General features: G+C 42.8%; 2 protein-coding genes across 3 annotated transcripts; one reads left to right on the top strand and one right to left on the bottom strand.

Annotated features, from left to right (window-relative positions):
* Nucleotides 1-424: 424 nt before the first annotated feature.
* rmdn3 (regulator of microtubule dynamics 3) lies at nucleotides 425-15,692 on the top strand. 2 transcript variants are annotated; one of them, XM_078274568.1, is made up of 12 exons: nucleotides 426-1,102; nucleotides 2,082-2,271; nucleotides 6,042-6,185; nucleotides 7,754-8,087; nucleotides 9,127-9,229; nucleotides 10,937-10,997; nucleotides 11,112-11,187; nucleotides 11,298-11,375; nucleotides 11,564-11,662; nucleotides 13,070-13,123; nucleotides 13,837-13,917; nucleotides 14,035-15,692. In XM_078274568.1, the coding sequence occupies exons 1-12, from the start codon at nucleotides 901-903 to the stop codon at nucleotides 14,089-14,091; spliced, it is 1,479 nt and encodes a 492-aa protein (XP_078130694.1). In that variant the 5' UTR covers nucleotides 426-900; the 3' UTR covers nucleotides 14,092-15,692. The 2 variants fall into 2 exon arrangements, with proteins under 2 accessions (XP_078130695.1, XP_078130694.1); XM_078274569.1 differs by lacking the exon at nucleotides 6,042-6,185 and having other exon boundaries at nucleotides 425-1,102.
* Nucleotides 15,693-15,851: 159 nt separating this feature from the next.
* Nucleotides 15,852-26,425, bottom strand: rad51 (RAD51 recombinase). The gene is made up of 10 exons (XM_078275094.1): nucleotides 26,341-26,425; nucleotides 25,177-25,278; nucleotides 24,470-24,607; nucleotides 23,703-23,820; nucleotides 23,386-23,477; nucleotides 22,577-22,671; nucleotides 21,069-21,182; nucleotides 18,270-18,399; nucleotides 17,889-18,010; nucleotides 15,852-16,858 (listed from the first exon to the last, which is right to left on the bottom strand). The coding sequence occupies exons 2-10, from the start codon at nucleotides 25,258-25,260 to the stop codon at nucleotides 16,735-16,737; spliced, it is 1,017 nt and encodes a 338-aa protein (XP_078131220.1). The 5' UTR covers nucleotides 25,261-25,278; nucleotides 26,341-26,425; the 3' UTR covers nucleotides 15,852-16,734.
* Between the last annotated feature and the right edge of the window lie 1,215 nt (nucleotides 26,426-27,640).

The following is a 27,640-nucleotide window of genomic DNA, read 5'->3' as shown; positions in this document are numbered from 1 at the left end:
AACAAGAAGCATCAGTAAAGAATGCAATATATAATATATCAGTAGAAAAGGCAAGAAAAAGCAGTAAACTGACTGAACGGTTGAATAAACAGTATTGATAGAGAAAATATTTATGATATTGCACAGATAAGTATTTTGACATGTGTCAATATAGTAATATATATATATAAACATATTTGTAACTAAGTATCTCATAATTGAGATTTTCAGTTGTATTCTTATTTCTATTAAGACAACTGTCTATTTCTTTATATTCAATTCAATTGTATTTATAGTATTACATCATAACAAGAGTTCTTCAAGACACTTTACAGATAGAGTAGGCCTAGGTCTAGACCGCACTATATTTCCCACAAGCAAGCATTTAGAGACTTTTATTTTGTAAGTTGAAACCGGAAGTTATTTTCCCACGCACTAGCCTAGTTGACATCATGGTTGCATGGGTGCTGCCGATATGACGTTGTGCACGTTACATTTTGATAGCATCATTGCAGCTAGCCGACATTTGCACACCTTGATATGATGCAAACAGACCGTTTTTTTTAATTTTATTGTTAAGCTTTAAAACGTGTCGTCTATATAAAACTAGGTGAGGTCTCAAGGTAAAATATTAACAGTTGCTTCAAGCTTGTAACAAGTTGTCAGTGTCATTAGCTATTAAACGATAACAGTGAAAGGCTAATGGGATTAGGCTAACGTGCTAGCAGTGAGCGTGCCCCGTGTCAACACATTTTTTCGGAACTAAAATAATTTACGTCAAGAGGGTGAAGTCATGTCGTTGGCGTCCTGAGATACATTACAGACAATCATGGTTGGTGACAAATGAAAGCGGCAATTGTGAGTTAGCTAACTAACGTTAACGCTAGTTATAAACGACCTGCGTCTGCGGAGTGTGGAGAAATGAACACGCCGCTCGGGAGGAACGGGTTAATCGGGCTTGCTGTCGGAGCTACAGCCGGTTGTGGCTTGATTGCCTTCATAATTTACAAGGAGATCGTTAGGAGAAGATCCCAGAGACTGGTGCTGGAGGCCCGGCCAGCTTCTCGGCTGTTTGACGGGGAGGATAAAGCCGTGCTGCTGCGGGATGCCATGGATGCACAGGGTGGGTTGGCTCTACTCTGCCTGGCACTAACCCGAGCTTGTCTTGTGTGTTTGCAAGATATGTTTGTTTCCAACTGCATAAATGGTTCTTTCATAAGTACCTTTTCATGGGATGTATGCTGATGAATCATCTGTACCACGGAGCGGAGGTAGTACACGGGCCTTTGTAAAAGGGGACTCTGTGATACCATTTAGACGCACCACTTCTGGACCAAACGTATTGTCAATAATAGGAGGTAAACTCTGGAATAGCTTGCCTCTCCCAATAAGAGAGTGTCCTACATTCAACACCTTTTAAAACTCACTTTAAACAGTGGCTCCTAGAAAAACAGAGATGCACTCACTTTTAACTGTCACATTTCATCACCCATACACTTTCACTGTTAAATTAAGTATAGTCAATCATGTATTTTTGTTTGTTTTGTCAATATATATGTTACGATTATGTGTACCTTTTTAATTTATAGTGAATGAATGCTGTATGACTGCTGGCTGTCTTTATGTTAGTCCTATGTCACCTGCCTAGGGACTGCAGATGAAAAGTATTTATTTTTTACTAATTCTGGCATATTTACATGGTGTTTTTTTTTTTATACAACATCGTTCATAAATATGCATGGTCCCTATCAAATAAACCAATAAAAATAAAATAAAACATGGCAACTTCATAGAATGTGGCATGTAAGAGGTTGTTTTTTTTAACCTAAATGCATTGGGGCCAACCACAGCTGGTAGTAAACCAGGGGCTCACGCCTCAGTCTCCCAGGAGGATTTGGAGGAATTGGGTAGGGAGAAGAACGTGTGGGCCACTAGGGATCTTAGCCTTCTGCCATCACTACCTGGATAAGCAGAAGAAAATAGACAGAGGGATGCATGTTCATGTTTTGAGGGTGGGAGAAGGGTTAGGGGTCGGGGAAGACTTGATTAAATTACAAGCGCAAACTCACATCTAATATGTTGTGTCTCCCCATCTCCTCCAGAGGCGGAGGCCCAGCAGCAGGCTCTGGCAGCGGTGGAGGCAGTGGTGCAGGGCCTGTCTCCGGAACAACAGCTAGAGTTTAGGAACCAGCTGGACGATGTGCTGACCTGCGTGGCCTCACTGCGCTCAGAGGTGGCTGAGCTGAGGGGCGGCCTGCAGGACATCGCCCAGCAGATTATCCAGGATGTCAAGTGAGTCACAGTTGTGAACGGTATAGCATCTGCCCTACTGAGCCTTTTTGAGGATGACACCAATTCAGTGGCGGATGTACAGGGGGGCAGCTGCCCACCCCACTGTAGAGTCTTGCCCCCAGCTGCCCCCCCCTAACTTTGGTCTTCCAAAAACAAGCCGCCACTATGTCCACAAGCTTCTCAAAGCATTGAAACAAACAATAAATTGACCAAAAGGGAATAATTGTAAATCTTAGGCCCCTGCCCCTCAAATACGTAGCCACGTCCTTGCATCAAACGTGCAAAGTGGCGTTCGCACAGTCTGGCTCGCACACAGCGAGTCTGCTGTGGTGGCCTTGCATCCCGGCAAAGACTGGAGTGACTGAGCTGCCCCCGAGCCTCTGAAGGTGAAGTCAGTTTCCCCTGGTGAAGTTTTAACACACATATTTAACTTAAAGGTACAATAGGTAACATTTCTGCATTAAAATGTCTAACGACTGTACCTATGTTATATATTTTGTTGAGTTGTGTACTTACGCTATCCCAAATGTTTCCAACAATGTTCAAACCCAGAGAAATTTGTTAGTTTATTTTAATGACACGGGACATTTCATTTAGTCGCCTGTCAGTGGCGTCATAAAACCTTTGACCCCTCTAGTTCCTCTAACTTCAGTCAAAACACGGGAACCCAGATGATACGTTCGAGAGTAATTGTAAATCATACAATGTCACGGAAAGAATAATAATACAGCTTGCTTTCTGTCACACAGCACAATGTTGTCATGCCACTTACAACACAGTAATACAGCAGAGATCTTATTCATTGATACATTTCAATAACGATTGATGCAGCTTAACGTTATGTGCTACGTTGACAATTATGTTAGCGTTAGCTCATGCTAATGCTGGATGGGGAACGTTATAAGGTTACAACATGGTTCAACACGTTCATGAAGTTATTTTAAGTATAATTGTTTTGATCAAGGTAAAGACAGCACTAGGCTAACCCACGATTACGTTGGCCAGCTAGCGTAAACGTTAGCCGTAGATAGCAGACAAATCTACTGCTAATTTAGCCAGCTATCCCACCCTGGTTTTTCTGCCTCACTCCCCGCCGCTAAGGAACTTCAGTCGGGATGAGAGCCGCCAACAGCACCGAGGACACGACACATCGACAGTTAGCCAGCAGCCAGCCATTATCATTAAAGGTGCTGTGGGTAGGATTACGAAGATCCAGGACCAAAAAATTCAAAACATCAACAACTTCTCAGTCCTTCCTTCCCCCTTTCTGCTAAAGCCCAAAACTGTCTCCTAAGCCCCTCCCCCCACAAGGGAGAATGAATGCGTGTGCATGAGCAGTGATTGACACACACATATATATATGTATATGTATGTATATATATGTGTATGTGTGTGTGTATATATATATATATATATATATATGTGTGTATATATATGTGTGTGTGTGTGTGTATATATATATATATATGTGTGTGTGTATATATATGTGTGTGTGTGTATATATATATATATATATATATGTATGTGTGTGTGTGTATGTACACAGTATCTCACAAAAGTGAGTACACCCCTCACATTTTAGTAAATATTTCATTATATCTTTTAATGGGACAACACTGAAGAAATTACACTTTGCTACAATGTAAAGTATTAAGTGTACAGCTTGTATAACAGTGTAAATGTGCTGTCCCCTCAAACACATAACTCAACACACAGCCATTAATGTCTAAACCGCTGGCAACAAAAGTGAGTACACCCCTGTGTTAAATTCCTATAGAGGCAGGCAGATATTTATTTTTAAAGGCCAGTTATTTCATGGATGCAGGATACTATGCATCCTGATAAAGTTCCCTTGGCCTTTGGAATTAAAATAGCCCCACATCATCACATGCCCTTCACCATACCTAGAGATTTGCATGGGGTACTTTCCATAAGATCATCTCTCAATGCAAATCAAACCAGCTATTAGGCTAACCGACATAAAACCATGCCATGCACAATACTTTACATTGTAGCAAAGTGTAATTTCTTCAGTGTTGTCCCATTAAAAGATATAATGAAATATTATTTATTTATTTATATATATATATATATAATCAATAGATTATATAGATTTTATCACGTAAGTCATGGCTGTAAAAAAACAATGGCTATCTATATATCTTTGCCAAGCGCAAACTAGTACAGAAGGCATCAATACATTGTTGGGGAGGGTCATCCCTTTTTTCCATATCATTTTGGAGGGTCATCCAAAATGTATTGCTGGTGAAGGGAGGGTCAGGTCTATTTTGATTAAAGATCCCAAAACTCCTCCAGTGGCCCCTGAAATAAATAACAAACTGTCCCTTAGGATAATTATTTATCAAAGAATGGACAAAATCACTGGAGTTCTCTTAAAATATTGTTTACTTGCAGCAAGTAAGAGTCAGTTTACAGCACTTACAGCAAGTACAGAAAAAAGACTTAAGATGTGTTCACAACAGTGTCTTTTTAAAGGAGTTGGGAGTCAAGTTAGTTATTCGGTTCATGCAATCAGTAGCTATTCTCCTTATGTCTGGTCAGGCCCGGCATCTCCTCCACATCATGCGCTCTGCCCTCAGGATGCATCCTGTACTCTTTGCAAGGTCAACTCAGCTTTTATGATTACCACATGAAAGACAGAAATCCTAAAACAGCAGTTTGGATGCAAATGGTTTAACAGAGAAAATTCAATTTTAACCAGTTTGTAACATAGAAATAAAATGGAGTATGGGTCATTTTGTTTCTATAGTTTGTAGCTGACTTTACAAGCTGACTTCGCTATTGGCTGTTGAAACAGGTGACGTCCCTTACGCTCTAAAACCAGCCTATGGAGACTTAACAAGCTGAGTCGCAGTTAAGCGTAAAGTGTAAAATCACCATTAAACATGGTCTCAGTGCACTTTACAATTAAAGGAACACAGAAATAACAGACAGCAACAAATGGTTTGCTATAGTATAATGAGTAGAGGTGGGTTTTCAATCTAGATTAAAAATCTCACCTGAGTGAGCTTCTGTAACATGTGGTGGGAGGCCATTCCACAGATGAGGGGCAGGGTAGGAGAATGCTCTATAACCAATTGAGTAATTGTTTACTAGGGGAATGACCAGGAGACCAGCATCAAGGGAGCGGAGAGTGCGTGCCGGTGTATATGGTGTAATAAGATAAATAAGGTGGTGCTAGTCCATACAGGGCATTATATGACCTCAAAATCAGCTCTAGCTTGTACTGGGAGCCAGTGAAGAGAGGCCACAACGGGTGTTATGTGATCATATTTCCTAGTTTTTGTCAGGATTCTGGCTGCAGTGTTCTGAGCAAGTTGAAGCCCTCTAGTGGCACAATTTGGAAGACCAGAAAAATGGACATTGCAGTAATCAAGTCGGGAGGACATAAATGCATGGATTACAGTTTGAGCATCATGAAATGATAAGATTGGTCGAATTTTTGCAATGTCACTGAGATGGAAAAATGCTGTCTTGGTAATAGCCTTGGTGTGAGATCACACACCAAAGGTTTTTATGCTTGAGCTTTCCGATATAATACAACCATCAATATCAATACACAGATTCTTAAACAAGTGACCATATTTGTCATAATATGTCTGTAGGAGTGCCTTAAAGTCTTTGACTGAAAGCAGAACATAATGTTATAATAATGGGGTAATACACCAGAGTGGGGCTGGCTCCCCACATGGAGGTTGTCGGTGTTGTTTGACTGATGTGAACGTGTTATCCTCCTCCCCCACGTTCAGAAAGGGAGTGGAGGACAGTCAGCGGGTACGTCGGCGGCGCCATTTCGTCCACAGGGAACGCAATGACTCCACCGGCTCCAGCTCCATCTACTTCACTGCCAGCCAGGGCGTGGCCAGCACGTATGAAACGACCAGCGAAGGAGGGTATGTCGTTAAAAAGCAGTACGCTCACTTAATGATTGGGTGTACTGTTTACATTGTATTTCTGGTGATCTCATGTATTACATAATGTATATGATTGTTGAGCAGTGTTTTTTTCAAAACTGCATTAATTTTTTTGTTCAATACTCGTACCTTTTTGCTCCGTTTCATAGTCATTTGATAGCCTGGCTCCGCCCTCCTACGTACTTCCGCTCAATTTTCATTTCCCTTCAGTACTCCGTCTGGGTTTGCGGTATATTCTTGGGTTTTCTCTGGCCAAATATTTGGCGGTTCAATCAGCGAACAGAGGGAGTGGCTGAGAACGATGACGTTAGGACGTGCACTAGAAAGATGCAAGCGAAGCCATTCGGTCCGTTGTGGTTGCAACGCTGCCGAATATCCAGAAGTTAAAGCCCGAGCAAGAAAAATATTTGCTGAGTTGTGTTGGTGGCCATGATGTTGCGGCCCTCCTCCCCACGGGGTTCAGGAACAGTTTGATTTTCCAGCTCGCTCCGTTAGTGGTGAAGGAGTTGGCTAAGGCTAACGCTAGCGACGCTAATGCTAAATATAAGCCGATAGTTGTCGGTCTCCCCTCTTGTTGCACATGCGCATGACATACGTCACGACCAAACGTTAGCGATTGGTTATGGCAGATCCAGAGTGGCTCTGGGCAGATCCACTAGTTTTAAACTTCAACAGAGTACCCGCCTTCAAGGAAGTTAACACTTGTCAATGGAGAGAGGCCATAGGACCAGGCTAGGCATTTGAACCATGTAACTTGAAAAATAATGTTCAATGCAGCTTTGTTTTGTTTTTTGTTGTTAGTGTGTTTGGTTTGTGGGGCAGATTGGGTGGCAAAAATCCTTATCCTCTGGTAAAGAGTTCTGGAGTAATGGCCTGTGAGTCATGTAGTAATCTTGTGCAGGACCAGGTCAGGTTGAGATCCAGGTTTCATACAACTGTTTCTTTGAAGGCTTTTTAACAAGCTTCATTAGCTAATTCCTGTTAATCTCTAAAACAACTATTTAACAGGCTGTTAAATAGTGCCCAGTGTGGCTAATACTAAGTAACTGACTGACAGTCACAGGGTTTCCTCTATGTGGATTTTGTAGTGGCGGCCCACCACGGCAAAATTTCTGCCACCACGGTATCAGAAATAGGGCTGTACGAAACTCCATGTACTGTTGTGTTGATGTAGTTTATCGTCAAAACGTTCGCTTTCATCAGAGTCGACTATTAAACGAACAGCTCCACCAAAACGTCACCGCGGTAGGTCCGTTCTAAGTGTAGACCTGTTGTAGATGTTAAGTGCCCTATAGTTCCTCAAAAAATACAACTGAAAATATGCCTCATTGTGTGTGAATAAATATATATGTTTGTGTTGCAGCGAAGTGTCAGTTCCATTTCATACGTAAAACATTTGGCGGTGTGGGGGGGTTGTTGTTCGGACAGACCTGCCCCCACTGCTAAAAGAAAAATCCTTTTCCAAGGATCATCCAATTTCCAAGTGTGGTTACTTAATTTAAATCTCCAAATTACTAAACCACCAAATACAAACCTGTATGTCCCAGGTACTCGACGGCCTACGCTGAGTCCGACTACACCGATCGTGACACAGACAAAGAGGAGGGTGAGCGGGAGCCTGAACAGGAGTCTGAGGAAGAGGAGGAAAGGAGCTGTGCCACTGTCCTCACAATCCGCCAGGAAGACTCTCAGGAAGAAGAAGTGGAGGAGAGAGGGCTGGAGGATGAGGAAGAGGAGGAAGATGAGGGGAGGCTTCAGCTGGTGACTGAAGTTCCCAGCGGGGAGCTGGCTCTCCTCCTGGCTCAGAGTGACATCCTCCACACAGGAGACGCCAGTTTAAAGGCAGAGGGCTTTCGCCTGCTACTAGACAACAGAGCAGAGGTAAGGGACAGTAAACTAGTGCTGAAACTAATCATAATAGGGGCGTCACGATTTAGATTGTAAATTAAAAAGTGATCAAAAATGAGCTTTCAATTTCAATCATCGAAATCAAAAGCAGAATCAGCGATTCTCAGGGTTTTTCTGTCCAGCCCTGCCTACCTGCGCATGTCAAGAAAAAAACAACAACACACAGAGACATAGAAACAGCGTAGCCTACCGGCCGGTAGCATGCAACTCATGACACAGCATAACATTAGCTTACCGGCACTTTTCCAGACACCACGGCCACTGCTGGAGTCGGAGAAACAACAGAACTGGAAAATCCTCCTGCTTCCCTGAAGTCACTGGTGTAGCAACGTTGTGCCTTCCTTGTAGGGCTGGGCGATATGGAGAAAATCAAATATCACAATATTTGTAACCAAATACCTCGATATCGATACCGCAACGATATTTTAATATTGACTATTGGTGCTTTCACAAAATATTTACACAATGTGATTTTTGATATATAATGATCAGTAATGTGGATATAATGACTAAGTGGGTAAAGGCAAATAATAGAACAGTTACAAGTTCAGAAAATGACATCACTTTACTGTAATGCAGCCTTTAAAACCAGGAAAAGACAACGCTTATGCCATATTACGATATCCAAAATCTAAGACGATATCTAGTCTCATATCACGATATCGATATAATATCGATATATTGCCCAGCTCTACTTCCTGGTGAGTTATATGAAAACACACAACAAAGTGTGTTGGCCCACCATGGGGCTTCATGGTGCATTCGGGTACACCCCGTAAACTCCAACAAACTCAAACTGTTGTTGTAAAGAACCCTTCTGCCATCTAGTGGCTTTTATTGTTGCATAGCTGTCAGTGCTGGGGGGGGGGGGAAATTGAATAGATTCTACATTGAATAGAATCGTGGATTTGGATAATCTTGACACCCCTAATTCATAATAATTATTAATATATTATTATAGAATAAAGTTTATTCATGCAACACAAGTACTGTGTATGTTCTGTGTCCACAGTATGGAGACAGTAGGGAGTTTCTATGGCGACTGGCTCGGGCATACAGGGATATGTACGAATCCACTGAGGATAAACAAGAGAAGAAGGCCTACGCACAACAAGGTAATGGACACACACACACACACACACACACACACACACTCGCCCCTAATATAATGATTATTATATTAAGTCTTGACTCAGAGTAATAAATCAAAGTAAAACAAAGGTAGAATGAACCAGTCAAAAAAGCCTAAATTAAAAATAAGTTGTACTCACTTGCATTTTTGCGAAACTTTTTATTTGAATTGAGAAGACATTTGGAAGGGGGGGGGAGATAAGGTGATGCTCCGACATTTTAAAACCTACGTTTCTTCATTTTCTGCCTGCATTCCATCTCTCCCTCCATTGACCGTCAAATATAAACAACGCTGTCAACAGGCTTATCTGCTAATATTAGCTACCAACCGTTACCTTGTAACCATCCAGCAAATAGACTGTACCGTAGGGTGCCGTTACCTGAAACCGGTGATTTAACGTCACCGCTCAGTTTACACACAGTTTAACAACAAAGACAGAGTGAACATTACTAGCTACATTTTTCATGTTGGTTTTGAGCGGTATGCACCCCCACTAACCTGGAAAACGGTTTTAAAACCGTAACGTTAATACAGCGTGTCGGAGGAATACAGCGTCTCCTGCAGCGGGGAGGCAGAGGGGCCGTCGCCGCAGCGTTCGCCAACGTTAGCTTCTTGTCTCATCTGGGGTCTGATGAACACTGAATTCATCAGCTTAACTGTCCACAATGCTATTTTCCAATAAACTGTAGCTGTCTGTCTCCAGCGCCTCCACCTGCAGGTTGTCAGCTTTGGGTCTGCCTGCTATACTCTCGGACGGTTGATTTTAACTCGCCGGTCCTCATCAATATAGTTTCATGTGTCGCGTAGCTCTCCACAAGCAGAAAAAGAGGAGCTTAAAACGCAACTTGCGATATGATCTTGTGATCTGGACGGGAAGGATAACTCTGGGAGTTGGAAGGGGTGTGTCGCGATTCTTCCTTCTCACTCACTCAGGTTCGTGGATCTGAGCGTCACGCTTTCGGTTTCATATTGCATATCGTTACAGCCCTGCTGATTGGACCTCTCCCAGGGACTGTGTGGGTGCGTATAGACTGATTGACATCTTCCTGAGTCTCCGGTTAGCTTTGTTGCACCAGTTAGGGCGGGACAAATGACAGCTTTACCATTCTTATTGGTAGAAAAGATCTGTGACCTAATAATGGCCGTTTTACAGTCTGGCGCCAGGATTTTGAGTGCGCGTCCAGAGCGGCGCGCGACAAAGCGGAAACGGGAAGCATGAACGAGCTCGAGAGGATGCCAGGACTCTCAGAGTGACTGCAAGTCTCTTTTGTAAACTTCCTGGGTTAAGATGAGTTCTTTTATGGTGAATGAAAGGCTTGATCCCACCAAGTGGGTCATCGAATCAAATCGAAGCATTGGCGTCAACGCTGCTGCCAGTTCTGCCGTTGTTTATCTTTTTCTTCTTCTTCTAGTCCGTAGAAAGAGCAAAGTCGGTAGCCGTTCCTCGTTAGCGCCACCTCTGTTCAGGAGAAGACTGCAACCACGCGTGAGTATAAACGGTTACGGCGCTCCCATGACGTCACACTGGCGCTCGACAGGTCGGCTGCGGAGAGTATACCCCACGTTTAAGTTCCCATCGAAGTTCTGGCCCACTTCAACTTAAGCAGAGGTCTAATCAGCCAGGTCAACTGAAATCAGCTGTGTGTGTCTGTGTAGTTTTTTGTCATTGAGCTGTGAGCTGTTGTTGCAGGTCGAGAGGAGGCCGAGTTGGCCCTGAAGAAGAACGGCCTGAATGCTGAGTGTCACAAATGGTAAGATGGTGAACCTCTACCTAACATTTCAACTCTGTATAGATATCGCTGCTACCGGTGACGAGATTCGGTTGTGTTTTTAATGTCGCAATTATGCGCCGTTTTTGGCTCCAGGTTTGCTGTGCTGACAGAACTGACCTCCCAGCATGATAGCATGCATAGCAAACTGAAGAGCAGCCATATATTAAAGGTAAACACAGGCACACATTTTGGTTATTTAGCTATTGTTTTGTTTGAAGTACAGTTTACTTTAATCCTGAGAGTTGTGCACCGCATGTGACTTTTTGTTTCCCCGATCAGGAGCATCTGGATCGTGCACTCGCCCTCAGAGATGATGACCCCATGTGTTTCTACCTGCTTGGCAGATGGTGCTATGAGGTGAGAGAAGGGGGGCTGTATTTTTGAAGTTACTGTTAACTCTGGTCTTATCAGAAGCACACTTTATCAAACGTCAAACTATCAACACTGTGAACGGCAACCACATCAAGTACGCTCGTACTTCATTCAAGACGTGACTATGGGAGTTTAAAGGTTTTTGTGACAGCCGTGTGTCTGTGTCTCTGCAGGTAGCCACTCTGGACTGGTTGGAACAAAAGGCAGCGGCTGCCCTCTACCAGAGCCCCCCCACCTCCACACTGCATGACGCGCTTGAGAACTTCCTCAAGGTAATAGAGTACTGTAGATGTAGAGCACGTGAGCGGCGCACGAATGAACGGGAAGCGGGAGGATTTTTGGATGGGTCGCGGAGCGGATTTCTTCTCTATGTTGGCGCGTCTCCTTATCTCCCGCTCCATCCCACTCCCAATTTCTCCCCAGTACCGCTGACACCGTGAGTTCAAAGCATGCCCGAGCCCGTCTCTGTGTAGTCTCGCGCTGCCAGACCTATGGCCACAGCGCTGGGAAGGAAGGTCTGGCTACACCACACGACGTTCCTGCGTAGGAGAATTAACGGTCAGGGGTTCGTTTCCGTTTCTTTAAACCAATCACGATCGTCGTGGGTGGCCCTAAGCTCTGGACGCAACGAGTGTGGATCTTCAAAATAGTTTCATGAAGGAATTTGTTTAGGTGGGACATTTGCACCCCGCAAAAGAAAACGCCACATACAATATTAAATGAACTGTTTACACAATACAGTAACGTGAGCTATATAAATCAGCTGGATACATGGTTAAACGTCATTCGCTCTTACCAGTGTATCCCCGGGCGTATTTTGTCCAAGGCAAATCGTCACAACGTCCCAGTCAGAGAGGAATGGCCGAACCGTATTCTTTGTAAATCTTGACAATCATTCCCCGACCGAACCAAGCAGGCCTGCCTTGTTGCACGATCCAGATTGTCCTTAAAAGTTGCCATTTTCAGCCTGTAACATTGCTCGGAGGTTCTGGTTAAAGTAGTTTTAAAGTGAACTCAAAGACAGCAGAAGGTGAGGGACATCCGGCAGAATTTCCGGGCGGCGCGGAAACACCCGTAAGTGAACCGTCGTCGGTATGGACTAGTCTCCCGTGTTACTGCAGCGTGGGCAGTACATGCAGATAAATGGCGCCCGCCTTCCCTTCATGCGACCAGAGGCTGTCATCCGGTAAACCTTTCACTGGCGGCGCTCCGGGCATTGCGTTTGTCTGGTAAATGTAGCGCAGCCTTTTGTGGAGCGGAAGTTCTCACCGGTCCACTGCGCTCACATGCTCTGTGTAGATGTCTAGAGAGATTTCTGCTGCTTCACTCACCCATCTGCCCTGCTTATTGATTGTAGAACAGTGTAAAGACACAGAAAACTCAGGGAGAGAGCAGGGATGATGACAAACAACAAAGGTTTCCTGGCTGGACTCAAACCAGGGATGTTGCGGTGAAGTAGTACATGTTGTAAAACCCCCAATAACCTTAGAGCCCCTCACCCACAATGCTTTGAGAAAAATGAGGAGGGGGAACTTGGTGTCGTTTTCCGTAGGTCCTCCACCTTTAGACGAGAGTGTCCAGTGGGCTTTTCCTTTTGGTATAAATGATTAACTTTGACATGTGATTGTAAAAGCGACTGTTCCATTAATGAAATATTTGTCTCGTGTACGGTTTTCCAGGCAGAGGAACTCAGTCCAGGTTTCTCCAAGACAGTGAGACTTTACATTGCACAGGTAAACACTCCGATGATCCCACAGAGTCGTTTGATAGATGACACAATGGAGGGACTTGACCACATCGGGGTTATCGCGCCCGATACACGTGTGGACGTCAACACGGACAGACTGCGCACGCGCTAAATACTTCATCACCTTTCAACAGACTTTACTGCAGTGTTTCTATTTAACATTCATTGCTACATGTAGCTACATGCTAATGCCAGGGAAACCTGTAATACTGGTTTGCCGACGTGAATAGTTCCTGTTGGAACGTCGTCGATTGTGTCGTCTGGGGGTTTAGAAGCCTTCGTTGGTGATTTTTCACGGTAGGATGGGGCTCTATACTCTGTTACGGTCAGTCTTCGTCTGCAGTTACAATCCCAGTGTTGCGTTGTAGCAGGTTTCAAATGTCTGTTGAATGTTGACGCCTGCGCTGTATGCCCGTGTTGACGTTGACGTGCGTGTTGGCTGCAATCTAGCGGCTACCAACAAGGGTAGTTCAGCCTTTTGTGGCCAAAATGAGTGTTACAACAACAAACGCTTGGAAGGTATATATATATATATATATATATATATATATATATATATATATATATATATATATATATATATATATATATATATACTCTCTATCTGTAAAGTGTCTTAAGATAACTCTTATGATTTGCTATAAATAAAATGTAATTGTGAGGAACATAACCCTAATCATGTTCTCATTGAACTGTTAGTGTCACAAGATGCTAGGAAACATCTCTGAGGCCACAAACTGGACTGAGCTGGCTCTGAAGATGCCCACAAACTCTAATTATGTAAGAGCACACTTCACTCTACCTGCTTCGTAATATTCACCCAAAAATGTATTAATACTAAGTGCATATTACACAATCATGTGCATTTTCTACTTTTGCCTTTTCTTTATTCCCAAGGATGAAACGACTAAACTGGAGGCTCAGCTTCGAGTCTTAACTGACAGAAAAACCTGAAATTCTTTGTTCCTGAGATCGAGCAGATGAAGCCACTAAGCCGATGGCACTGATTGGCTAGTCAGGACGCCAATCCGTGTCCATCCAATCAGATGTGCACCACAAATGGCACATTTGCTTTTCCTTCATTGGTGGATATCTGCATACTGTCACTGTGAAATGGAGTTTATTGATATTATTGTATATTTATTTTCTTTAACATTGCTTGAGTCAATATTGCTTTAAGTAGTATATATGTTAATGTATATGGTATATTTTAAAGGTATAATATGTAGGGGCCAGACATACAGAGAAGAGAGACCACAGCAGGGGTTGAGCGAGCTAGAGAGTGAATGAAGAGAGGGAGCGACCAAAGCAGTAATCGGGAATAAAATGCTCTTCTCTGTGTCTCACATCGGTTATGTCCTAAAGCATAAACAAACACACAGTTATAGGTGCTCTAAGCGATGTCACACATTTTTTGTCACATACAGTAAACATCTCTATCAGCGAGCTGCCTGTCCCCTGAACGAAAAAAAATGAAGTCTCTGTAGGCAGCCCGGGCTCCACAAACTGCAACAAAAACAAACTGCGCCAACCTGCACCACCAAACGGTGTTCGGGATGGGCGAGCTAGCGCCTCCGTTTTGTTTGACAATACTTTGAACGTCAACAAGAAGCGACGTCCACCAACATCGCTTAGAGCACCTTTAAACTTGGGCACCGGTATGAGACACGAGGGGCAAACGATGGTTGGAAATGAGAATGCCGTTATTGGGGTCACACACCCAGAAGCGTCCCGACACGCCAAAGTAAGAAAAAAGAGAAAATCCAGGCCGAGTCTCTGCAGATACAGACGCCACCACGCTTCTAATGGGTCAGAACTGATGATTAAGAGAGATTACTTTTCTGTTGGTAAAATTCTAGGCAAGCATTGCATATTATACCTTTTAATGTTTTTACTAATAATCAGCAAGTACATTTGGTTTTTTAGCACCATATTCTTAATTTAACATGCTAACTTAACGGATCAGTTCCATAATTACAAAAATAATTTTCACTTCGCTGTAGTGGTTTCCAGTCATGTAGATGGCTTTGGTTTTATTTCAATTTTTTATTTTACAACCACCACACTGCACATGTTTTGACTGACTGATACATCTAAGTTATCTGGAAACAGAGCTGCTAATCCAGTTTGATCAGGGATGTTTTAAGGGAGTTTATCAATATAATGTAAAATGATTTGTATTTGACCCCCTTATTCTAATATTGTTCTGCTGGGTCCTTTTCAGTTGCTTTTGGACAGATGTTTTGTGGATATAAATGACACTCCGTAGATGTAATAATATTGTAATATTTTTGATCAGAATATCACCCATGAAACATTTCTTTCCAGTTAAGATCTAATCTCCCTTCCCCCTCTGGCTGTGACTGAAAAATATGCTCATTTTTGACGTGTTCCTAATTTTCCTTTGATTGTATTTGCTGCCTTTGAACTTTGAGTATTTTTACATTCCTTTCATTTTATTAAGTTTGTGATTCAACATGACTTTAATGGCACTTTCTATTTTAATGTATCCTTGTTGAGGTTAATTATGCAGTCACCGCTGTTAAAAAAAAACAGTGGATTTGTTACATATCCCGCAATGAAGTTAATATGCATTGAAGTGACACATGGATAACGTTGAATAAAATTTTGTGCTTGTAAACTTGTAGTTGAACCTTTTAAACGTGAAATCCTTCCACGATGACGACAACGCTAACAAATGATACCAGTCGATATAATGGTAAAACATATTTAATTTAGCCTTGAAGCTTATATACAACATGTTTAGTAAAGAAACTGAAAAGGGACATCAGTAGTGGTGTGGCTGGAAAGAGGTGACATTTGAGATATTACACATACAGTATAGCTTTGTAGAAATGCTTCCGTTGCAAAATAATGTTTCAACAGCATTCCTCGGAGGACACCACTCAACAGAAACACAGACAAAGTTAACAGAAAAAAAAAAGTTTACAAAATTATTTGACGCACCCCATATATGAAACTGTAGAGGTGCACTGCATTCAACAAAGATCTTATTTCTTTGAATTAGGACTTGGTATCTCTTAATTATCAGATCGATAGTAATTACACAAAAAAGATCTAATGATGAAGTACTCGAGACCTCGGTCATATTAGACTATACATTTTTGTAATTATGAGATAGTGGATCTTGTTCTTACACAATAAAGACCTCATGAGAGGTTTTTGTGTAATTATGGAGATACTAACTCATAATTATGAGATGCCAATCTTGTAATTATAACGTAGCATCTCACAATAGAATAACAGATCCTGTAATTATGAGATGCCATGTCATAATTGTAGGAAAACAGCTTTTCTTGCTTTGTTGAGTGAAATGGGCTTCAGTTATGAAAGAAAACGTTGCATCTCGCGGTTGCACCGCTGAGCTCCAGAGGGCCAGATCTGCAGCCTGGATCATCTTATCGACTCTGGCTCAATCGGCATCAAACCAAATCATACGACCTTCGACGAAGGCTTTGTTTGAAGGCGGTGGTATGGGCGAGGATCACACACACACACAGCAATTTAGTCCAAGGAGTCAGCAGGTGTGACAGCAACATTTAGCACCACCCCGCTGCTTCCTGCCTCCCCGCCAGCTCAGTCCTTGGCATCACCCACTCCATCAGGGTTAATGGCAAACATTGCTTCAGCCTCTGGCAGGCAGGGCGAGTCGTAGATTTTACAGATCCTCGTCTCTCCTCGGCCTTTCCTTAGGTACAGACTGCAAAGATGAGACCACTTTTAAAATCGTAGTGTGAACTTACAACAATGAAGCTATGGTGTCTTCAAGCTGCAGCCATGCCCCTTTCACAGTGTTGCCAACTCTGTTCCAGTTACAGTAGCTAGAACCAGCTTCGAACTTCCCTAAAGTCGCTTGATGACGTCATACGTGCAAGAGCAGACTGAGATAGAGACCCGGTGCTATTGGCAGAGTAGCCGTGAACTGAGCAGCATGCATGGAAATCAATTACAGTGGAATACATGCAACTTCTCCCCTGATGGTCAAGGGTCGCTTTTTAGAAATAAAGTCGCAACACTGCCCCTTTTAGTGTACCCGCGCTCCTCTCCCCTGCCATCAAGCTCTATTAAAGACACTGAAAGGTAGTGATGTCCAAATGCAGGGTTCATACGCATTTTAACCAATACTTTTTGGCAAATTTCCAGGACTATGTATGCCCAAAAAATCGGTGTTAAAGTTTACCCTCAGAGGTGTAACAATAACATGAATGACAATGTATGTGGTTCATAGTGGGATTCGTAATATCGCGCCCCGAACAGAACAGTGAGGTTAGGACGACGTGAAATACATTTATTAATCACATATTATTATGCTGTGCCAAAACTTTCTGGGTGTTTTTATATTTCTAAAACCTTTCCAGGCCTGGAACTTTTCCAGGTTTTTTCAAAACGTATGAACCCTGCATAATGAAACTCCATGAGCCATTAGTTGTATTTGTTGACCCAACTAGTAGAGTTGGCGCTCTTTGTTTAAAAAAAAAGAATCCCAATTCAGTGTGCTTTCAAGCCGTTGTTGAACAGAGAGCGCCATCTACTGGGCTCAGAAAAAAATGCTTCACAACGCTTCATGCGGACATCACTACTGAAAAAGTTCAACGGGGCGCCCGGATAGCTCAGTTGGTAGAGTGGGCGCCCATATATAGAGGTTTATTTCTCGACGCAGCGGGCCCGGGTTTGACGCCGACATCAACCATGCTGTAAGGATGAACACAAACACACACCGCATCACTCACCGTGTGGTGGAGGCGTGAGCCATAATGTTGCCTCCAATTGGTTTTTTGGGATCTGCAGAAAACATGGCTGCCCCATCCACCTGGGCTACCACCTGGTTGGATATCACCACGGCAACGCCAAACTGTCGTGAAATAGGATCGAGGCAGACAAAAGTTGCAGTTACAGACGCCTCAGTTTGAACCCCTCGGGGTTGCCAAAGTTACAAATCGACAGAAGGTGACTAAACTAGAATAACACCGAAATCTGAATGGGTCTTCACTATGTGGGATACTTCTGAGTTGTTTTGCCCGGTCCTAATACAGTCAGCGCCACACAACCACGATGTGTGAGAGCGCAAGTGGCCTCTGAGAGTAGACCTGCACCCTGTCCAGCTTGCCTACCTCGTCTGCCAGCCGGAGCAGCATGCGGAGGAAGCGTCCCAGGTGGCCCTGTCGGGCCGACAGCTCCCCTCGGCCCGAGTAGTCGGTTCTGTACAGAGCCGTGGAACTGTCCACTATCAGCAGAGCGTACCTGACGCACAGGGAGAGAGAGCGTTAGCTGCAGGGATACATAATGCAGTCTGGGCAAATATTCTGCCTGTTCATACTGAAGCTAAGACGCTGACGGAGGACTACACGGAAAAGCGCAATGGCGAATGCTACAGTAGTTAAGGACACAGTGGTTACTAGTGATGTCCAAATGAAGAGTCATGAACCACTTGTTAAATGTGTTGGCGCTCATGGTTTACAAAAAAAATTAAAAAAAAGGCTTAAAAAAGGTCCCATGGCATGAAAATGTCACTTTGAGGTTTTTTAACATTAATATGAGTTCCCCCAGCCTGCCTATGATCCCCCAGTGGCTAGAAATGGTGATAGGTGTAAACCGACCGGTATCCTGCTCTGCCTTTGAGAAAATGAAAGCTCAGATGGGCCGATCTGGAATCTTCTCCTTATGACGTCATAAGGGGAAAGGTTACCTCCCCTTTATCTGCTTTGCCCGCCCAGAGACAAATGGAGTCCCACCCATGACAAAGAGAGAGACATCACACGCCCCCCATCTCCGCCTCAATAGCATTTAAAGCTACAGACACAGAAATAGCACATCCTAAGGAAAGCTCATTGTGGGACTGGTTCTAGTGGCTGTAATTCTGCACCAAGGCTGAATTTTGGGAAAGACTTCAGATACAGTATTAGGGAACCACTGAGGCCTATATAAAAGAGACTTCAGATACAGTATTAGGGGACCACTAAGGCCTATATAAAAGAGACTTCAGATACAGTATTAGGGGACCACTAAGGCCTATATAAAAGAGACTTCAGATACAGTATTAGGGGACCACTGAGGTCTATATAAAAGAGACTTCAGATACAGTATTAGGGGACCACTAAGGCCTATATAAAAGCATCCAAAAAGCAGCATGTCAAAGGCAAGGTTATAATCGTTAACAGAAACGAACGAAATAACGAAAACTAGGTGGGAAAAAACGTTGTTTACTGAAATAAAAATAAAAACGAGGCATTACAAAAAAAAACGATAACTAAACTAAAACTGTAATGTCTGTTTGCAAAACGAACTAAAATAAAGTAATCGAGTAAATGTCCTTAGTTTTCGTCTTGGTCGATCTTTCATAGAGCAAATAACGTTATATCTCTCCGACCATGACCTATCCCGTAGACATGTATAGTTTCCGACTGGGAACCCAGAAATTCCGACATTCCACGTCAAATTGAACACAACATGTCCGTGGCTCCGTGCCTCTCGCCTGGCATCAGCGGTACCGAAAGTCGGAAGAAAGCAGCAGTCCTATTTGATTATGACTGTGTCAGATAAAGCGCCTTGCAGTGCAAGGTGGTAAAATATGTGGTCAATTTATTACAGGGAAAATACCACGAATTTGAAAGTACATTTGAGAAGCGCACACAAGCTAGGAGGCTAACCTAGCTTACCTTAACAAGGTAAAGAAGAACGCAAAGCCCTCTTTCCCCGAAACAGAAGCTAACCCCGGTACAGGGCATGGATGTATGGATACAGGGCCAGGCAGCATGACGGAGACCGCAGCAGGACAGAGAACACTATAGGAGGGCTTTCACCGGCGACCCGACAGCTGCTGGTTAGTAAATACGCAGGGACACCAAAAGCGGGAGGAAGCGGGGGTTAATATGTGGATTGATACTGGGATGTCTACACAACCCAGACTCGATTGACTTCAAAAAGTTCACGACTTTACTCGAACCGAAGTTTAAAACACCTGTTCATGTCTTCTTTAGTCTGTTGACTATTTAGGTTTTTGTCCTGGAACACGTCACTTACACATTTTGCACTTACTGCGGCGTCTTGTGTAGACTGTTTTTTATGTACTGGTGTTATTGTTATTAATACATTGTGAATACATATTTCTAAAATGGTATGACGTTTTTGTTGAGTTATTATTACACGATTTTTCTGACCTTTTTGAATCCCCAGACAAATAACCCATATTTCAAAAAATAAAAACTAAACTAGCAAACCCGCTTTAAAAACAAACAATGGGGAAAGTACTTAAAGCTTTCTGGAGGGCAGAGGGCTCCTAGGAGGCTATGTACTGTGGAAAGACATATGTAATGTACTTATGGTGTCAGCGTATATACATAATGTGGTTATTTGGTCGACAGTTTGTGGTCTATTTTACAGTATTGTATTGAAAATGATGTATATTATTTCATCAAAAATACAAAAAAATGATATGGGGAGGTGGTGATGGCAAGTGTGGGGTTCAGACAAGGAGGTGATGTGTTCACTTCATGAGTTGTACTGTTTGTTTTTTTAAATAAATAAAAATGTTAATCATAAAAAATGTCATCTATTTGTGATCGTCTGAAGCAGTGAAATCAGAGAAGGAGCAAAGGATCTGAAGAAAACTTTGAAGAATGGGAGGCCCTTTCAAATTGAACTGCCCGTACGTCACTAAAAACCCAGAAGATGGCAGGAGAGGGACCCAATGACAGATCTGCAGGGATTACATGCAACATCCACCAATCAAAAGGGAAACATTAACTGTGCTTAATGTAGTCTTGTAATCCAACTTTGCAGAACCAGAATCCTATTCTAAGTATTTAGGAGACCAATTTAGTATTGACTGTTTATATCCATTTGCACAGTTTACACACACACACACACACACACAGTAATACTCTGCAAGCACAAACACTGTGCTGACTGACCTGGACTCAGCCATCATGGCCGAGGCTTGGTACAGCAGCTGGGTCTGATGGTCTGTGTTGAAGGCTCGGGCGTAGGCCACGTTGTCCAGAACGTCGCTGCCTACCAGCCCATACCTGACAGCGGAAAGAGGTCGCGTTAAATTCAACATCGAGGGCCCTATTTTAACGATCCAAGGTGCATTTAGGGTGTGTACAAATTCACATTTGCTAGTTCAGCGGCGGAAAAAAAGGGTCCGTGCGCCAGGCGCATGGTTCAAAAGGGTTGTATCACGGTGGGGAGTGACGGTCATATTGGACTGGTCCAACATGAATGAATGAATAAATAAATAAATAAATAAATAAATAAGGACCATGTCTACAGAACAGGACATGTTTCACTGGTTGGACGGTATAAAATAAATAAAGAGAACCGGACGAAACTTTCCTTTCGCTTCTCTGATTGGTTCTGTTTTGTTGTCTCTATTTCTTCACTTATACTGTCACTCTGTCGAAATATGCACACGTGGTACGCTCCATAGGGTTTGTCACGTAGTGGCCCCGTGCGCTGACGTGCACCAACATGTGCAAGTGGCACGGTAACTGGCCAATGAAACATGATCATTATAGCGTTTGAAGTGGGCTCTAAATCAAACACAACTAAGACACACAGCCAACGGACGAGAGGCAGCGCTCCACAAAATAAACTGAATATTGAATACTTATTGCCACACTTTCGATATATTGCGATAACAATATTGAGCCGATATATATTGCAACCGTAGTTGTACTTAGTGTCTTAATTAATCATCCAAGTTGTTTTGGGGCGTAACGTGCAATAAACCAATCAATCAGAGTGTCATCTCCCATTCCCTTTAAAAGCCAGGTGCGTTTGTACTTTGGCGCATTGCTATTATGATGGCGGAGTTGCTAAGCAGTTAAGGAGAGATTTTCAGGAGAAGAAACTGATCTGATTATACATGCCACCAAAACTCCATAATACTATTTCACATTGTAATATTTTTTATTTGTAATCTTTTGCATGTTTGTGTGCTGCTGTGTGTCCCTGTGTGTGTTAGAAGCATAGTGTACGCGCACGTTTTACTAATGTGCTGTTAAAATATCAATGAAATGCTGCGTTACTGACTTTAGACCAGGTTTTTGTTGGTCAATGGCACGATCACTCAAGATAGCAATACACCAAGAATGCACCTGAACACACCTCCCTGTAAGACCAGCATGGGTGCACAGATGGGTGCAGGTGCATTTGCTATTTAAACGACGCGGGCGCTGGACGGGAAATTGACAGCTGCGTCGGTCTTAAACTAGCAAAGACTCTTGCGCCGGGCTTTGCGCTGCAGGATATTCTTTTTCTGTGATTCCAGCTTTTCCCCTTTACAGAATCAACAAGAACAAACATGTGACAGCAGCACAGAGTTGGGCTACAAACAACTGTTGAACCTGTTGGGTGCTAATCTTTCAGAGCTGAAGAAAGAAACTGCCAAAGCTGGAGGGGAAACGTGCCGACTCACCTCTCAGCCACAGCGAGGAGTCTCTCTGGTCTGAAGGTCCCCTCTGTGTCGATGTACATGGCTTTACCTTCTCCCCCTCCCTGATCAATGGGCAGCTGTGGACAGAAAGGACAAGTCATTAAGAATCTACAGCACTCACTAAGAACCAGAACCACTACAAGCATGTCACATTATTCTGTATCCAGTATTGTATTGCTCACCTCAGCAGGTGCATCTACACATTGTTACCAGAACTAAAACTGGTACAAGATGCATTTTATCAACTACAAACAAAACCTATTGGCTATTATACAACTTCCCCCGGCACCACTGTGGCTGTCTCTCTCTCAGGGTTTCTGCACACTTTGAAATCAAATGTCATGCTTTTTAAGACCTCAACAGAAAGAACGAATACTCTCTCAATTTAAAAACAGACATATAGGCCTACACGTTACAGTATATGTACTTTTCATCCACTTTAACATCACTTCATATATAAACTTCAGCTACTGTCAACTGGCTTTAGCTTAGCATCATCTGTACGGTCTGTGTACTTCTTTAATCCTGTTACCTTCGTAAGAGCAGGTGGCCTTTGGAGAACCAATCAAAACATTACAAGATAAAGAGCTGGACTGAGTCACAACCAAAGACCAAACCGTCTTTAAATTAGTGAATCCTTTGGGAAGATATTTCTCATGCAACTAGGCATCACCCTAAACATTTTAAAACCTACCATCATTAATTCATTTGATGACCTTATATTCTGAAAAATCTAATTTGAGACTTTTTGAGGATCTGTGGGAACCCTCTCTCAGCAGCCTGGACTCTACCTGACAGGTGACAGCGAGTGTGTGGCACAGCTGGGTCTTCCCTGTCCGAAACTCTCCAAACAACTCTGTGATGGAGCCTGTCTCGATCCCACCTGCAGGAGAAACACCAGGTCAAATGAAACAAGGTTATTGTTCCTCCAATCTGTAATTATTGAGTTCACATCAGTTTTTATAAAGGGCTGCGTCCTGGAGGTAACATGGACACATGTGAGGTAACATAGACACGTGAATATCTAAGTGGATGTCGTTTTTCCCCCAAAACTAGGAACCACTGACAATAAGGACGAATTTCTGGAGGATATACAAGAGGTACGCACCCTGCAGGAGTTTGTCGAGCTCCTTGGAGCCTGTAGAGATCTGGATGATCTCTGCTCTCCTCTGGTGGAACTCAGTAGCTGTGGTGAAACCCATGGGCACAAGTTTGGCCGCTTCAGCCTGAGAAAGAAGGGGAAAAAAGACCACTAGAGACAGTACTTTGAATGAGCATACCAAAAACCTAACAAAGCATAAGAAGAAGAGCTAGACAGACGCTGGTCGGGTCGAAATATCGTCCGATATTATCATTGTATGCGTCGGCTGTTAAGTAACAGTAAATATCAGCACAGAAATACTTCAATATTTTGAGGTAATTTAGAAACATAATACCAATTATAATTTGACCAATAGAGAGCAATTGGGAACTAATTTCCCAATTAGTCTGACACCACATGAATGCAGCACAACGAAAGTGAAAAATAATTTGTGTATCCACACCCGGAATTAAAATCCGCTCCAAAATGTAATGGGTTCTTCCTTGGCCCATACTACACCCTTCCACGAAGTTTCATTAACATTGGGCCAGTAGATTTTTCATAATACTGCTGACAGACCAACAAGACAAACCAAGCCGAAAACATAACCGCCTTGGCGGAGGTAATAATGCCACTTTGGCATTGATGATTGATGAGGATCATTAATCAGAATCGGTAGCAACACATACACGCGGGTCTAAAGTTAAAAACACTACTGATATCGACAAGACAGTCCAGTCAGAACTCGTGAATTACTCTGGGACACTGAAAGAAGACTGTTTTTTTTTTCTTACTAGGATTTTGTCAGCTTTGGCCTCACTGATGCCTTTGATGTTGAGCAGCTCCTTCTTGGGTGCATAGGCCACGGCCTCGATGGTGTGGAAACCTGCGTCCCCCAGCTTCTTGATGTCACTGGCACCGATTCCACATTGCTGCAAGAAGAGACATAGGAAGAAGAGACAGCCCAGCATAAATTGACTGGGAGGGAGAAAACTGTAAACAGTCCCGCTAAGTCAGATGCAGCCAGGGCCCCCCCCCCTCAATAACTACACAATGTGCAGAATTTACAAAGTTCCGCCTTTTTATTTTTATTTTATTTGGAACCTGCTGACTTAATCCATCCGTTAGAGCCTTCAAACATACTGTAGGTAATTGTTATACAAATGTGTGAATAATGGCTTTATTCAAACTTGAGAGCATCATTGCGGTTAGAGCTGCAACGCTCATGCAATATTTTGCACCCGGGTCAGGAGAGGCAGCAGTTTCCCGGCTGCAGAACAACAGTGAGTTGGAATAAAGAAGTCAACTAACAGTGTTGTCTGTTCTCTCTTGGAGTGCACCAGTAATGGACTATAAAACTTTCCAAGTCCAACCTAGTTAGATTGCCCCAAACCAAGCAAGTTGTCTGCACTCAAACAGAAAATGGGAGATTACATTTCTAAAAAGTGCAGAATAATTCAGTAATTTCTAAGAAGGAATCAACTGTGTTCAGGATACATACCTCCAGCCTGCTCAGAGGCTGGGGCCCAAAGTTTTCTTCCTCCTCTACCTCCGTCTCCACCCTGACCTCGCTCCTCATAGCCATGGTCTGAATGTGAAAAACCTGGTCAACAGAGAGAATGCGGGATGGGATGCTTTCCAAAATGAGGCATAATTTAAGAGAGACAGCGAGTGTGATTACTGACAATGGTAGTCGAGCGACACCGCAATGGCAAGCGTGTGGCAGGACAGTGGCAAGCAAGCGCCATTTGTTTGGCACCAACGGAGGATCTGTTGAGCTGAGCAGCAGCACAGTTGCTACTTGTCGTCAGTTGAGAGTGGGTTTTAGGTTTACGAACGAACGAAACTGGGTGCAAATAGCATTGTTGACTACTGACACATGGGTGCTAATAGCATCTACCTCAATCAAACTCTGACACTGCCTGTTGCAGAGGCAGGGTGACTCTTGACACCCTGGGGCAGCTTGCGACATCAACTGGCACCCGATACCTTTTGGCACCTATAGGCACTCTGTGGTAGCTACTGGGGGGGCGGGGGGCGGGGTGGTAACATGCACACACTAGTCTCCTGTAGGTTTTTCCAGGAAATTTACCGACAAATTGCCACAATGGTACCGCTCAGTTCAGCAGATTCCGCAGATTTGCCGAACGAGTGCCACTCGCTTGCCAATGTCCTGATATCCGCATGCCACCTGCCACTCAGGTGCCAGTGCCACTCAGAGTATTTCGGCCTTGCTGACATTTAAACACCCTAACGTTAGTGAGTTAACTTAACAGACTAACGTTGGTACATACAGAATTCTACACAAAAATTTGGTAATAACCAAACGTACCCGGTGAAAATAACAAAAGAAGCCCAACCGTTAGCTTCACAACCGGTATAACGTTACTTTAGGTTTTAAACCAGCTTTATTTTAGGTCTTAGTAGCTTTTTAACACTTTTACATAGCTAAGCTGTTAGCTAGCTTATTAGCATTAGCCCTGTTTTCGTATGAGTTCGCTGTATTTCAGCGTTAGTAACACTAACCAGCCAATGTTAATTCTAATGATGCTGGATCGAAGACAGCGTCACAGCTCAAATACAACAATACTTATGTCTCACCTATCTATTCCAATCATAAAGCAAGCTACTTTAAGAGCGATAACTGCATTTGCAATTGACCTACCTGCCGCCTTCTTGTTTCTCTCAAGTCAAACTCAAAGCTCCCGCGCGCAACGTACCATTAAACGTAATGACGTTGTACGTGATGACATCACCTCTCACAAGTTTTCAGATTGGTCACATCACTTATCTAATCAAACTGCATGAAAAAAAAAAAAAACCATTCTCTTAATACATCCATGAAAAAAACATCGAACAAAGCTAGGATCAATACAGGAATTCAGCCAATATATCCTTAAGCGTAAAAACTAATGTATTGTAGTGGGTATACTGTACGCTTATATATATATATATATATATATATATATATATATATATATATATATATATATATATATATATATATATATTTGTATATATATATATTTTTTGTGAGTGCTACATGATCATGTAGTGGGGGCTCTGGATGTCCTTTCCCAGGGAAGTTGAGGATCAACGACTTAATTTCCTGTATTCGGATACACTTTTATGCACCAATTTATGGTGGAAATATCTTTATTTAGCCTATGTGAAGAAAAAAAACACAGATAATTCAAAATACATCAAATATGTAATGGAAAGTATGTTGTTGCAAGTCATTGGGCATTTTTAAGTGGGTATATGGAATCCTGGAGAGACTATACCACCGGTTTTGCTAGTTGTTTTATGGGTCTATTTTGTAACAGTAGTTTTGTTGTATTGTAAAGGTATCATAAATTCAGCCGTTTTTTGGGGTTGTTTTTTTTTTAAATTAACGAGATACCTCAAAATCCTGTGAGAAGCTCTCATCTGCAAGGAGTATGTTCCCTGCTGCGATAGATTAGAGGTCCATAAAAGATATGAAACCCACCTCGTTGCACATCATTTCTTCCTATTATTGCATTTCAGCCACCCACCAGTGTGTCTTTTATCTGATTGGAGTGTTTGTTGACTTCCAGTAAATGAGCCAAACTATGTTGACAGACAGATATATCAATATGATTAACACTGCATAATTTCACAATTGCAAGACTTCTGGAGAAATATCAATTTGACACTGTTAAAATGCTACCTCTGAGGATTAACTGAACAGCACAGGTGGAGGACAGCCAACTCTGGAGTCCCCAGTATGAAGGGATTTTTAGTGCTGGGGGACCTGTATAAGAGGTGTACTTACTTTGTTTGACATATTGAAGAATGGTCTCTAATCACTTTTGGAGGTATCAACACTTTTTAAACAGACCTTTGTCTCAGATCCACCATTTTTTATTTCTTAAACATTTACAGTATATATTCCATGAATAAATATTCTGGATTACTGTAAAACGTCCCATACGGAATAAGTC

Source organism: Sander vitreus, chromosome 18, assembly GCF_031162955.1.
Source record: "Sander vitreus isolate 19-12246 chromosome 18, sanVit1, whole genome shotgun sequence".
NCBI classification, from domain to species: domain Eukaryota; kingdom Metazoa; phylum Chordata; class Actinopteri; order Perciformes; family Percidae; genus Sander; species Sander vitreus.
Note: the sequence above shows the minus strand (reverse complement) of the source record. Positions and strands in the feature narration are given on the sequence as shown.

What these genes read in the sequence shown, in the direction of transcription:
- rad51 (XM_078275094.1), bottom strand. Translation starts at nt 25,260, where the DNA reads ATGGCTATGAGGAGCGAGGTCAGGGTGGAGACGGAGGTAGAGGAGGAA. An exon ending in GCTCGACAAACTCCTGCAGG is followed by an intron (nt 23,478 to 23,702) that starts GTGCGTACCTCT and finishes TTTCTCCTGCAG; the next exon opens with GTGGGATCGAGACAGGCTCC. An exon ending in GCTCACGCCTCCACCACACG is followed by an intron (nt 16,859 to 17,888) that starts GTGAGTGATGCG and finishes TCATCTTTGCAG; the next exon opens with TCTGTACCTAAGGAAAGGCC.
- rmdn3 (XM_078274568.1), top strand. Translation starts at nt 901, where the DNA reads ATGAACACGCCGCTCGGGAGGAACGGGTTAATCGGGCTTGCTGTCGGA. An exon ending in GGATGCCATGGATGCACAGG is followed by an intron (nt 1,103 to 2,081) that starts GTGGGTTGGCTC and finishes CATCTCCTCCAG; the next exon opens with AGGCGGAGGCCCAGCAGCAG. An exon ending in GAAACGACCAGCGAAGGAGG is followed by an intron (nt 6,186 to 7,753) that starts GTATGTCGTTAA and finishes TGTATGTCCCAG; the next exon opens with GTACTCGACGGCCTACGCTG.